Below are 14553 nucleotides of genomic sequence, written 5' to 3' on the forward strand. Positions count from 1 at the left end.
TTAGCCAGAACAGATTAAAAATTGTGCAGTTTAGCTTTATTTGCTTTTTCAAAGTCATGCATTGCACAGATATTTTAACATGTAGATGCAATGAGAAAGATCTTATGCATTCATCACTACTAATGTTTCAATAAAACAATAAACCACTCATATTGTTAGTTGTAACGATACTTATAAAACCAAACATTTATTACATTAGGCCAAATGAGAAGCCAATAAGTGCTACAGTATGTTAAAAATCTGATTTGTTCAAGATTATCAGACACAGGCAGACATTTAATGATGTATGGAGACACGTCCTGTTTATCAGGTTGTGATGAAAGAGCACATTACCATACTGTATATAAAGCAAACATTTCATTTCCACCTGTGAATGAAGTCACTGGATTTCATTACACACTCCGTGTATATTTTCACACCTCGGCTCCATAACCCACACGCAGCTAACACAAATCACCAAACATATGCACAAGGCCAGTCACACGCACACAAATCCCTGCATGCACGAAAACAAACGCATGCATGCATTGAAACAAATGTACAGGCACTCACACACACCCCCCTCTTCGATTCTGCTTAATTTAATCAGCAGTGGGATATTGACACCATATGTGCCCTAATCATTGGTTGCGGGCAATCCTGATTAGGTTATTACAGATAATATAGTTGTCTTCTGTCACAATATCGGTATTTTGCATCCGAGGTCAACAATAGGAAATCACAGTTCAACTCATGCATATTGACATATCAATCATTTACATATAACAGTGTTACAGGGTAATATCTTTAATCATATCAGACATTGTCTCTGCTGGGAGTCGATGCTTAGCTTGGCAGGCATTTTTTGTGCCACCCGGAGTGATTTTCTCACAGCGTGGATTAAAAATGATCATTGTAGAGTAACTGCAAGGCCTCGTGGAACGCTAAGAAATATGTTGCGTGTCAAACCCGAGTCGATTTTGTTGACGAAATAATTTGAACAAATGCATTCTGGGAATTTTATTAAGAAGCAACAAATGTAAAGCAAATTACAGTAATCAAACTACAAAGTGTGTTTAGCAAATCACAGTTTAATATTTATATCCTATCCTACTGATACAAAACTATAATAAACCAAACTAGATGAACTAATTAAACAGCCTAACAATTCAGATCATATCAAATAACATTTCATTTATTGTACTCATTACGCTTAATCAAGCCAAATATTTGCTACATTTTCTTATGCTGGAACGCTCTGTTGTGTTGGATCCCAGCTCATCTGCATCTCTCCACGCTAAACATTTCCATTTAGAGTGATTTAAAGGAGGGAGTTTATGTCCCTGCCATGTGCGTCCATCATCCGCAGACATGCTCGCCGTCCCCGGGCCCCTCTTTGCCTCTGTAAACCTGAGTTATAGAGCTGCTATTTGAAAAGATAATAATTTAACTTTCCCTCCGCCGTTACACTGTGGGAATTGATGTGTTTTTGTTGATTGCCTAACGTTTGAGACTCTAGAAAGGTTTCAGGAGTGTCAGAGTTGGTGTGTTTGATGCAAAAATCAGGCATGTAAGAGATCAAAGACAGGTTTGAAATATACGCTGTGATGAAGGGATGGTTCACCATTGTAAGTAAAAACAAAGAAAAATTCTCATTCTCAGGCTGCGTCCAGGCTTACAGTACATATAATGCAAGTGGATGGTAATGATGACTGTCTACCACCAAAAAGAGCAAAATAGCACCATAAGTCAATACAAAGATATAGCTTACAGTGTAGCTCAAGTATAGATCACTGCATTAGTGGCGCAAACGTTTATGGGTTCGATCCCCAGGGAAGCACCAATAGTGATAAAATATGTCAATATTGTATAAAAGCATGTGCAAATGCATAAATGTATATATATATAGACCTTTATTTAAAATAAGTGATAAATCTAAAAAAAGTAATTTTTATTCCTTTAATCGCAAAACGGTTTTAAGGAGCATGTGGCCTAGACCATGAGTGAGTGAGTGCGTGTATGTTGGTACTGTAAGCGTTGGCCTTGTGCCCAACCTGTGTTATACCTGCATCCCAATGAAGCTGGCAAGGTGATTTACTGGCAAGGTGTCTTAGCTGCACTCTCTTTTTAACCAGCGAGTCAAAGCGACATTGATCTCTCAGCCAGGCAAGGTGACCTACAGGGCCCCAAGTCTTTCTGTTCTCGTCTTCATCTCGCCCCCCTTTTGTTTTCTTCACCGTCAGTGGCGGGCCGCGACCCCGGCGAGTGATGTCATGTCCTGTGGCAGAGAGCACAACAGTGAGGAGAATTTGAAAATAAAAGAGAGTCCTTGAGCTGCTCCATGCCACTTTTATATCAATAAAATGCCTTCAGAAAGTTTTTTTTTCTGGACACCTGCCATTTCCACAACACTCTTCCATCTCAATGTTACCTTCATGTGTTGTTTTTAATAAGGGGCTGAGTTGCATCTTTGAATGAAATTAATTTTATTAAATAATTATATTTTAGTATTTATTTATTAAAGGGATAGTTCACCCAAAATTGCAAATTCTATCAAATGTTGTTTTAAACCTGTATGAATTTATTTTTTCTGATGAACACAAAAGAAGATATTTTCATAAATGATGGTAAGCACACAGTTGACAGTACCCATTGAATTCCATCGTATTTGTTTCTCTTACTATGGAAGTCAATGGTAACAATCAGCTGTGTGCTATCAAAATATCTTCTTTTGTGTTTATCAAACAAATTTTTTTTTTTAATAATAATAATTCATACAGGTGTTAAACAGCACAAGGATAAGAAAATAATGACAGAATTTTCATTTTTGGTTGTATCCCTTTATTAAATATACTATTATTTCACTATTTTTATTGTTGTACATGCTTTGCTCAAAACACACTTCTTATATCTTATATATTTCATCCTATATGTTTTATTATTATTATTTTTGCCTGTACTATTATGTAAAGCTGCATTGCTACATATGTTTTATTTTTTATGTTTTATATATGTTTTATTTTTTATTTATTTTTTATATGTTTTATATGTGTTTCTTTTTGCCTGTACTAAGCTGCATTGCTACAACGAAAATGTGTAAGAAGTGCTATCGAAATAATTTTTAATTGAATTTGAATTACTAAGAAACCATTTTTTTTATTATGTTCTACATTTAGCACTGGATCGGCAGTCAAATGGCAAACCAGATCATTTTCAATTTGAAGTCTGTGCGATCGCTCACTGCAATAATAAGAACATGGACAGGTACATGAAAAATTATTAGGGGTAAAGGGAATTCCCATTTGTTTCAAAGTCTCTAGTGAATAACTATTAACTATCGTTTGAGACAGACACATGATGAAAAAAAATGGCCTAATTACTTGGTTGGGTTTTAAAGTCTTATTAAAACCAATGTTCAGCTAAAGCACTAAGAAGTTTTTGATAATATTCCCCAAATATCAAATGTACACTCTCAGAAAAAAGGGTCCCAATCTGTCACTGGGGCAGTACCCTTTAATAAGGTCCTAATATGGACCCCTTAGGTAGCCTAAATATGTATACATTTGGTACCAATAGAGGTATATACTACCTCTGGTGTACTAATATGCACTCAGTTTAGATACAAAGGTGTACATGCCAATATCTATGACCATGCAGAGGCATTTGCTCTAAAAATTCCAAATATAACCCGTTTGTTTTACCATTAGTTGTCATCGCACACTGTTAGACCTAACTGTAATTTCTACAGTTACTTACCGCAAAATGCCCAGTAAAATACCATCATGTTCTTTTCCAGTTCATTACTGTAATATGCATTGCATTATGGGTATTAACATTTAATTTACAGTGATTTACAGTGTATGTTTTGAATTTGCGGTAGACTGCTGTAAAACAACAGCAGTAGTGCTACTGTAGTTGAATAAAACAGTGTTATAAAAGCATATAAAATGGAAAAAAAATATATCTATGAAATTAAATACATTTTATTTGTTATGCTTTTAGCAGTGAAGCAAATTTCAAAATGTGGGTTTTTTTAGCAGTGTAAATATTTTATTGAGAATTGTAGATAGAAACAAGAAAGGAAATATGGATGAATGCTTGACCATCAGATTTGAATTTGACCTCAAGACTTCAAAACACTAGTGACGCCAAGATTTCGCTCCTCGGAGTGTCGGGAGAGTGACAGAAGAGGCTACTTGGGGAGTGTAGCGAGTAACTTTTATTAAGTGACTCTGTGGCACTGTGGTAGTGTTATGGACCTACACGGGTGACCTGGGTTTGATTTCCCTTCAAAGCAATATATTTTTTTTTAAAAAGTAAGGGTATTATACTGTAAAATAGAACTGTGGTAAAGGCATCATACTGTAAAAAACATGTACAGTTATGGTACTGTAATGGGGCATTTACAGTAACTCACCGCATATATACAATAAAAGTCAGTGCAGCATACATGTAGTTGATTCCCAATCATTACACCACCCTACGTTGAGGGGAGGACATTCAAAAGCAAATACCTTGTTTTTTGGTTTGGTTCACTGCTTTCTTAAAAGTCTCTGTGTTAAGCAGAATGCGTTTCTGTTTCCTGTACGAGTAAAGTGGATGGTGATTTATACTGCCAAGCTTTAAAAAGAACAAAAAGTGTAGTACAATAAAAGCAATGCATATGATCTATGCGGTATATTCCAAGCCTTTAGATTCCAAATAATAGCTTTTCTTAGGACCAGCTCTAAGCTGTTATTGAATATTTTGTTTCTCACCCAAGGTAGTTGCATTTATATCTACATCTATATCTACATGCAAGCAAAAAAAGCAATGTTTGCAAGCAAAAATGTAGTTATGTTGTGAACATGGCGGGTTTGTGGGTGAAACATCACTTTGACTGCTGTTATATCTCCTTAAAAGCTGTTAGCGTGGGTTTTAAAGGTTGTTCACAAACTGAAGTAACGATTGTGTTAGATAGATGTCACGTTTTACACTGTAATCTTTTTTTTTGGGGGGGGGGATGTTTCAACCTGACAGAATTTGCTCTGAACACAAATATCCAGAGGAGAGACTGTGTCTGCAGCGCTGTGAGGTCAAAGTTCACTTAGGCTGGCCCACAGTGATTACAGAACAGAAAGAATGGCTTTGTGAACTGAACTGGGTCGAGGGATTTAACAGGCTTTTCTTTAGTAGCAGTAGCAGCAAAGGCCTCAGAGAGATGTGTGACTGGATCACTGCTAACTTTTAACTACATAAGCACCACACTACAACACGTAGTTTAACTCGTCAACCTTAATTTTATCTGATAATTTTATGTATAATATGCCTTGCATGTGATATCTGTACAGTATAAGGGTTATGCTGTTATTTTTTATTTAATTTATTTTTTATTTAACATACAGAGTCAGACAATAATTCAAGACGTTTAACACTGTCCGTGTTATAAAAGTGGTGTTTTTTATCTCTGAAATATTTTATCTGTTAATATTGCCTGTTATACAAATTAAATGTTGCAGTTTTTCATGGTATTTTATTTTTCTCTCTTATTTTTTGTTCACCACGGAAGGACGTCACGAAAGTTTCTACACCTGTGATGTGACCTCTGACCCCTGCCCGTTGCCCCTGCAGTCTGAGGTAAGACCCAAGATTTTTTTATAGTTCCACATTTGTATTGTACAAGTTTATAATTATTCAAATTATTGACATTTCTAATAAAAATATAATTTAGTCTTCACTTATAGTTGATTTTGTAATTTATACTTTAAAAATATTTTTCATAGTTTATCTTGTATAGTTTATCATATTATTATACGTATTTATCACATTATTTTAAACCAACAATGAAAACCTATCAAACCATTTGATGGATATGTCTTGTATTGTGACATGCTACGTATATATTGTAAGTCATACCAGAGAGCTTGTATATAACATTTGTCTTTTACTCATAAACCTTTTTGTAGTGACTCGCTTCTTGACTAAATACCAATAGATTTACTAGCCAGAAATAGAAATAGAGAATGGTTAGTTTATGATGTTATGATGAGATTTTGTGACTCAGGATTGTGTTCCTGCGTAGCTCAGTGGTAGAGCATTGTGTTAGCAATACGAAAGGTCAAGGGTTGAACCCAGGGAACACTCAAACTGATAAAAAATACCTTGTAATGCACTGTACTGCAAGTGTCTGCCCAATGCATAAAGGTAAATGAAAGTTGTTCCATAGTTGTTCATAAACGGCCTTTATGATGGTTTTACCTGTTAAAAGCCACAGATAGAAATGTGTGCGTCAAAAAAGCCAAAAAATTCACTCAGTCAAATCTCACTAATGATCAAAATCATGTTTTTCTTTAACGTCCTAAGACCTGATGTGATCACATACGTGTACATCACTTTTTTGTTGTTTGCACCACAATACTTAATTCTGTGTAACTGAAACCTGTTGTAAACAAATGTGGACAATTACGCTGCTAAAAATATTTGGTTATTATATTTATTGGTTCCTCCTAACCCCAAAATAGCTGGAAGAAATCTAAAATGCAAGCCAATCCAAAGATCGGGTCTTAGGAGGTTAAATATACAATAATATCAGCATGTTTGTGTGAAAATGAGGTTTACTACTGTAGCGATTATCTTTAGTTAGTATACTAGCTAATAGCTTCAATAGTATTATAATCATTATGAGAGATTGTCAGTAACGTAGCCGTGAAGGACAACAGTATCTGTGTGCGCACAATTCAATCTCACCGCATTTCATATTTATTTTATGAGGTGGCTACTTTGCACGACCTACTTCGTACAGAACCCCATGATGTTGGGTTTAGGAGCGGGGTTAGGGTTGGAGTATCGTTATTGTTTTATTCTAATAATCCTACATATTTGTACAATTCAATTTCTACAAATTAATATGAATTAGTCAATAGATGCAAATTCCTGTGAGATCAGGATTGTCTGAATGTGATGTATGGCTACTTTTAGTTACTACTACAAGGACAGCGTTGGCGTTTTGAGTCGATACATGAGTATTTGAATGAAGTCACAATTTGAGGAATACTGTAAAAAATTAGCTGTAATTATGCAGCTGGGTGCCAGTAACTTACTGTAGAAGATAAAGACTGAAAATGTTTCATGTTCATTTAACTTTGAACAAACTAAACTGTTGGCAGTAAATAACATAAATGTAAAATCTACAGTAAGTTACTGGCAGATAGTTGCACCCAGTAATACTGTAATTCCTACAGATTTTTTTTTACAGTGAAGTTACAACATGCTGTGTCGTTGTCGTGCTCGCCGATCTCTCAAAAGAAATATATTTCTGGCTATTTGTTGTTTGAGACGATTCATTGACCCGCACACACAATTCATTTTCGATCTTCCTATGAGGGATACTGTACCATCCTTTGTGTATGTACGTGTGTGTTTGTGTGTCAAATGTAACCAGAGCCAATAAGGAAATGAGTTATATTTAGCGGCGGCTCCTGAAGATACCCGTTCAACCACACAGTTAAAAATACACAGAGACTCAAGGAGAGACGGTACTGTACTCTCTCATCCGCTCTGACCCACGGCTGGATTCAGACTTGTGTAAAGTATCCCACCACGTGTTCACACGCGGCCCTCAGTAAACACTAGAACGAATCTGACAGATGGGCTGACAGATCCTAAAAATAGGAACGCTCTTGGGTTTGTTCAAATTATATAAACATCTCTTATATACATATATATATTTTTTTCTTTTTGTTGAATGTTGTTGAATTTTCTGATCTGGTACAAATAATGTTCTACCAACACAACACAAAACAAGTTAGTAGTAGAAAAGCACAAATAAGTTAGTAACCGGTAATTTCTCAAATATTCTCACTTTGTGCTTAATAAAAACTCAAATTAATCCACAATGTTGAATAAAAATTTGTTTTTGGGTGAAAGACGCGATGCTCATGTTTTTGTGTCTGAACTTATTAGTTTAACAAGAAAATGTTTTTAAAGGTTAAAAGTTTTGTTGGCAAAATAGTTTTTTAGAGACATCGTGGGACTCCTGTAGACCACCAAGACTTTGCTAGGATCAGTAAACCGCTAGAATTGGAAAAGTAGCCTTTAGTGTCACATTTTTAAACCAGGACAAATTTTTCCATGAAAATAATAATTTGTACAGGATTTAAAAAAGAACTCTATTCAGGTTTACTGTAAAAAAAAATGCTGTAGTTACACAGCTGTTTGCCAGTAACTTGCTGTAGATTTAAATGAATGTTATTTACTGGCAATAGTCTGTTAAAGTTAAATGGACATTAAACATTAATAAGACATTTTATCTTTACAAAATAAATCTAAAATAACAGCCTCATGCAAAGCGTTCTGGGAACAATATCAGAAAAATGTTGAGGATTTCTGGTTCCCAGAATGCTTTGCACGAGGATGTTATTTTAGTTTTCTTCTGTAAAGATAATGACTTGTTCATGTTTAACGTTCATTTAACTTTGAAGAAACTGTTGCCAGTAAATAACATACATTTTAATCTACGGTAAATTACTGGCAAACAGCTGCCAGTAATACTGTAATTTCTACAGAAATGTTTAATAGTGTTGTATTTATATATATTGCTTTGCTGCAACATGTACCCCAATTCATATTTATTTAAAATAAATAATAATAATACATTTTAAAGGTGTTCGGATAAAAAGGAATACAACAGAAATATGACTAAGTTTGTAGTAATGTGGGACTTATTCTCTTATTAGTTCATTTAAAGACATTACCTATTTTCAAGTTTACACCATAGGCAAAACTGCAGTGTTGATGTTTGTAGATATGTACCGGTATATAACTGTATTTTTATGTGGTCGTATCACTTGTGTTTTTACAGTCACTTCAGACTGCAGCAGTCTGCACAGTCACCCGTGTTACAGTCGTGAATAAACGCCCGTCTGTTCTCCGGTCACTTCATCCATCTCCAGTCAGCAGAAGGATGAATGCGTCTCTGACAGACGTGATATCCATAACCCTCTCCTCCTCCTCACCGAATCCCTCGCTTTTATTCGCTTCTTCACGGTACCCAAAGCTGCAGATTTGATGGCATATATTTTCCTAGGAACAGGAAGCCTCCTTGTTAGCTTGACAAATAACTTCTGTGGCCAGAAAGTGCTGAATTTTAGCTTTCCATGTCTATTTTCTGCGGGCTGACATTAATTTTGCGAGCTCTGCGGGAACTAACTATCAGAAATAAATAAATAAATAAGGGAATAACAGGGCTGAGGCAGGGGCCATCCGGCCATTATGGGAAGTTTCTGAACACACGTGCGTTCACCGTGCCTGCTGCATGTGTGTTTTTTGAGTAGCTTCATTTGTTAAAGCTAAGAATCCTGATACATGTTTACATGCATTTATGCAAAAATAAATGCACATGCACATACAATAGACAGGACCTCCAATGCACATACATTGACCGATGCATTGTTATTTTATGTACTTGTAGTTGTTAGAAACCCAGTTTCATTTATTTATTTATAAATCATCATACCGTACATAATATAAAGAACATTCTGTGAAATATAATAACCTTGATATGTAAGGAATAATTGACAATTATTTGATAATAATGCACACCCAAGATGGTAATGTGGCACGAAGCGGGTGTGCATTTTTAAAAAATAATTCAACGGCCCGTCGTCAATTATTCCTCTTATAACACGGTTACCACAAACATTGCTTTGGTCCCTAATTTTAAGACATTTAAAAGGTTAGGTGTGCGGTTTACAGTAAAAAATAATCAACACCCATGGAACATTTCTCAGCCAATCAGAATAAAGCATTCAACAGACCCGTGGTATAAATGTGAAATAATATTGACAGAGGAAGGTAAAATAAAATAAAAGTTTGATGCTTTTAAGCAGATTTCACAGACAGGGTCACAAATTTGAATGATTGTCACTAATTAGATTATTCAATTAAAACGTTTACTATTTATAGGGTATAATCTGTATATTTTAAGATTAAATTTTGAATTATGTGACCACAATTGCCATTTTTCCTGGACCTGGGCAGAATTTCGGGTGCGTCCTCTGGAGGTCGCATTGGTCGAATGCATACGTCACCGAGGTTTATATTTCAGGTTCTATTTTAGAAAAGAAACCTTTACATTTCAAGGTAATAATATAACTGTATGTCTTAAGAGAAATAAACTTTAATTTTATAATGTTTTTAACTGAAATGTAAGTACCTCGATGATGTATGCCGTCGAAAAACGCGACTTCGGGACACACCCGAAATCCTGACCAGGATGTGTCAAGGGGAAAATGTCACTTATGGTCACACTGTAAAAAATTTCGTAGAAAATACAGTGTTACTTGCAGCTGGTTGCCAGTAACTTACCGTAGATTTAAATGTATTTTATTTACTGGCAACATTTTGTTTAAAGTTAAATGAACATTAAACATTTACAAGTTTTTGTTTTTATAGAGTAAAACTAAAATAACAGCCTCATGCAAAGCATTCCGGGAAACAGAAATCATCATCAACCTTTTTCGGTTTTTGCTACAGATTTTGTTTCCCAGAATGCTTTGCTTGATGCTGTTATTTTAGTTTTACTCTGTAAAGATGAGACTTGTAAATGTTTCATGTTCATTTAACTTTGAACAAACTGTTGCCAGTAAATAACATACATTTAAATCTACGGTAAGTTACCGGTAACCAGCTGCAAGTAACAGCAGCTTTTTTATTAGTGATACAAACTGTGAAAATAATTGTCTGGAAGTTTGTATGTTTCAGATTTTTCATCAAATTAATTCAATTCACATTTATTTTATTTTTTAATACTTATTTTTTATATAGTGCAGAATACAGTGCACCCTATCGACTGAAAAAAATGAGATTTTTTTAAGGTAAGTGGTTGCTATCAATTTATTTAAGCTACAATTAAACAAAAGTTTTTTTGTTTTATTTTACTTTACTAATATTTTTTGTTTAAATGTGGCTAAAATAAATTGATTGCAACCACTTACCTTAAAAAAATTTAGTAAATTTAATTAAAAATTCAGTGTAGTAGAATTTGTATAACATGTTAGCATTAGCATTGCAGTTTTACATACCTAGTTAAACACGTTTAATCATGTATTTTAAGAAATCAAATGTTCATACCGATTCAAGTATAGACACCCACTGCTGTATTCGCTTGCTTAAGATGTAATAAAAAGGAATCAAGGGACTTGTGAACATTTTAAAAGCGTGTTTCATGTGTTTTACAGATGTTTTAAAGACCCGATGCCAGCACCTCCTCAAACAAACCAGACATTACTGTCATAGTACCTCTGTAGTAAACGCAGTCACCTTTAACTCAGTTCGATGTCTTTACTAACTTAAAATTGTTGTTTGATTCCATCTGCTTATCACGATATCAGATTGATAAGTTCATTAGAGGTGGACCGAACTCCCATAATGCACCACAAATCGCACCTAGCAGCTAAATTGCGGTCGTCCTGGCATACAGCTTCTGAATTTCACACTTGTGTAAGTGATTATTATATCAGAGCTGGAACAGTGAGCAGTGTATACTTAGTAAACGTGCACATCACACTAGTTCTGTTACTAAATCTGTTTTGCTATCAACTTTCTTCATAGGCCGCTCCTTTTAAGGCGGCATCATAAATAGAACGAAACTACATATTTGACTGATTTGGAACGCTCAGAGCAACCATGTGTGCTATACAAAGAGTGCTGTACTGTACTTAACAATAATCTAATAAGTGAATAAACACACATGTACTGTATACAAATACAGTTTTCAATTTAATTTGACTATTTTTATGAATACTTTTAGTAAAAGTGCATTCTTGACCTGAAGATGTTTTAAACTATTCAAAACATGCTATCATAGAAAGCAGCATTGTGTTGCTTTTTGGATCAGTGTTTGCGGTAGCATGCCTTAAAATGCTTTCTAGGTAGGCAGCTTACTAGGCTTTGGAACAGAGCTAATGCCTGTACGTGCATGCATGTGTGATAATAGCGTAGCGTTAACACAAACAACAGTCTGCACGAGAGACTCGACTCGCATTTGTTTTTAATGGATTTTGATACTAGCTTGTCGCCAAGCTAACAGTGCAGCACTCTGATAAGCATAAATATACTCAAACATATATTTATATTTTTATATATCAGTTTAATAACTAATTAATTGCATTGCTATACTCTATATATTTATACACACACACAGAATATAACTGTTTCCCTTTTCAGTAGGCTATTGAATGAAATGTGAGTTCATTTATATTTGACATTTCTCAGCTTGCGGATGATATGGAGATGTATAGAAACACATTTCTCTTTCTCTTAGCTCAGCTCAGCAGTAGTGAGAGTAGTGTGGGGTTGGAAACCGAGAAACAGACAAAAATAGAGGAAATGTGCTAAAGCATTATCTCTGGAAAGATCGGCGATAAAGCCGAGTCAGCATATGAAACAGGATTCAGTGTTAGTGATTCACCTGTATGGAACTAAATTGAATCAATTAGGAGCAGATGTTAATTTAACTGAAACGATTGTGCCTTGTTAGTGTAAAGATTTGTTTTGTTTGTTTGTTTGTTGTATAGTCACAAACAAATCTTATAATCAAAAATGGCATTCACAAGCCCGTCGCAAATGTGGACAAACAGGACATTCAGCAGGGAATTTCAGAATGAATTGTGCTCACCGATGGCCTGATCTACAATATTTGCATTCATCGCCTTTGTTGTTTAGTGCCCACGCTGTGGAAATCTAGTGTTGGTATACGAAAAAATCTGCTGAATGCAATTTGGACGCTGCAGTTTGTGATCTCACATGCAGAGTGCTAAGTTGTGAACATTGCACCCATGTAGGTCTCTAATGGTTAGAAGGATGGGCTTGTAACCTGAGAGTTGCTGGTTCGAGTCTCGTGGCTGGCAGGTTGTCATTGACAAAAGCATCTGTCAACCCTTTGCTCCCTGGGGGGAAAGTCACTTTCGCTATTTTGATATGGCTTACTGTACTGGGAATGTACAGCATCACTGTTGCATTAAAAGAAAAGCAATTAAAAATTTTATAGTGTGTCATGTTATGTCATATTTTTTTGTTTAGTAACAAATTTTATTTGATTTATTAGTTAAATCTATTAGCTACAAGTGTTGGAAAAGTAATCTTGCAAGTAATTAAGATATGCAAAAAATTACTTTTAATTTGTTTATTGCCCACCCCTAAGTGTCTTGCAAAATAAAGTGAAGTGCGGTTGGTCAAATGGAGTTTGCATATCAGAATAATGATAGGCTATTAGTCAGACAAAGCTATAATATACACATATAAACGTAAAGCACAGTCAAAGTTTGGCTTGTGAGACTAACAGACTTTATCTAGTGAGTGCGACAGGACAAACTCTTTTGTCCAACAGGGACAGAAGACATGCTGCTGTCCAAAAATAATTCATGGTACACTCCTCACGAGTGAGTTGCAGCCCACTACCAGCACTGACTTTAAGGCATTCAATTTCAGTATTTAGAAGAGAGAAAACATTTTCAGTCCACTGAACCACTTCATCCCCCACAATCCCTGCGGTTACACTTTGCTTTCTAAGGGGCCGATCACACCGCGTTTTGAATGCCTGAAAACACAAGGTGTTACGCACTGCATATGTCCACTTTAAAGAGTAACTAAACCCTAAACCAACTTTTTTTAGTTAATGATCTGTAAGAATGATGCTTTATTAGTGCTGTTCACAGATTTTAGTAAGTTTTTTCACATTTGGATATAAAGTGTTTCAATACTAAAATATATTGTGTAAAAACGTCTGAGTGCTGCCCTCTTCAGGTTGAACAGTGGCTACTGCAGTTGAATATTTCTATTGGATGTTGGGTCCAAAAAATAACTTGTGACGTAAGCAGATTCAAGCTCACCACGCCCTTGTTACGATCTCACCACACAATAGTTCGTCCCCTCTATCTCTGTTGGGATCTGCCCACTTTTCTTGCATTTTTTAAATATTGCCAGCGGGTGGAGTCACACTCTGACCAGGGGTTTAGTTACGCTTTAAAGAAAAGCAGTACGGCGCAGTGTTGGGGGTAACGCATTACAAGTAACATGGATTACGTAATAATAATTTAACTTTTCTGAAGTAACAAGTAAAGTAATGCATTACATGTACTTTCTTAAATGTACACATTAAGTATTTGAGTTACTTTTTTAGTTTAATTAATTAGATAAAAAAATTATGTACTGAATTAAACTAAACATAGTCACATTATGATTTCTATGCGTACACACCTGTGTGGGAACCGTTTGAGTCAGAAACCGAGATGGCAGGCCAGAGCTTGACATTTTTGTGATGAAATATGAAATTTCTGAATGCAGAACATTTCAGTCATAAAAACACCTGCAAGGCCTGAAAGAGATCAAGCATCAGCCAAGAAAAAGTAACGCAAAAGTAACTAAAAAGTAACGTAAGCATTACTTTTCATGGGAGTAACTTAATACTGTAATGCATTACTTTTAAAAGTAACTTTCCCCAACACTGGTACGGCGCAGCCTTTTATGTAACAAGGGAACCACCGAGGCAGCTGTCTCGTGAACAAAATATTAAAGTGTTAGCGCTCTTTTGTTGTT

The 14553-nt window shown here is 35.3% G+C and overlaps 1 protein-coding gene across 2 annotated transcripts in view; it reads left to right on the plus strand.

The window, feature by feature from the left end:
* Nucleotides 1–14553, plus strand: part of mafb (MAF bZIP transcription factor b) — a 96831-nt gene that overhangs the window by 4475 nt on the left and 77803 nt on the right. For both annotated transcript variants that reach the window (XM_055191873.2, XM_073868408.1), the window contains exon 2: nucleotides 5528–5595. In XM_055191873.2, the coding sequence (XP_055047848.1) occupies nucleotides 5528–5555 (28 nt within the window). In that variant the 3' untranslated portion in view covers nucleotides 5556–5595. The remainder of the gene's footprint in view (nucleotides 1–5527; nucleotides 5596–14553) is intronic.

The sequence above is a fragment of the Misgurnus anguillicaudatus genome, chromosome 6 (genome assembly GCF_027580225.2).
Source record: "Misgurnus anguillicaudatus chromosome 6, ASM2758022v2, whole genome shotgun sequence".
Taxonomy (NCBI): domain Eukaryota; kingdom Metazoa; phylum Chordata; class Actinopteri; order Cypriniformes; family Cobitidae; genus Misgurnus; species Misgurnus anguillicaudatus.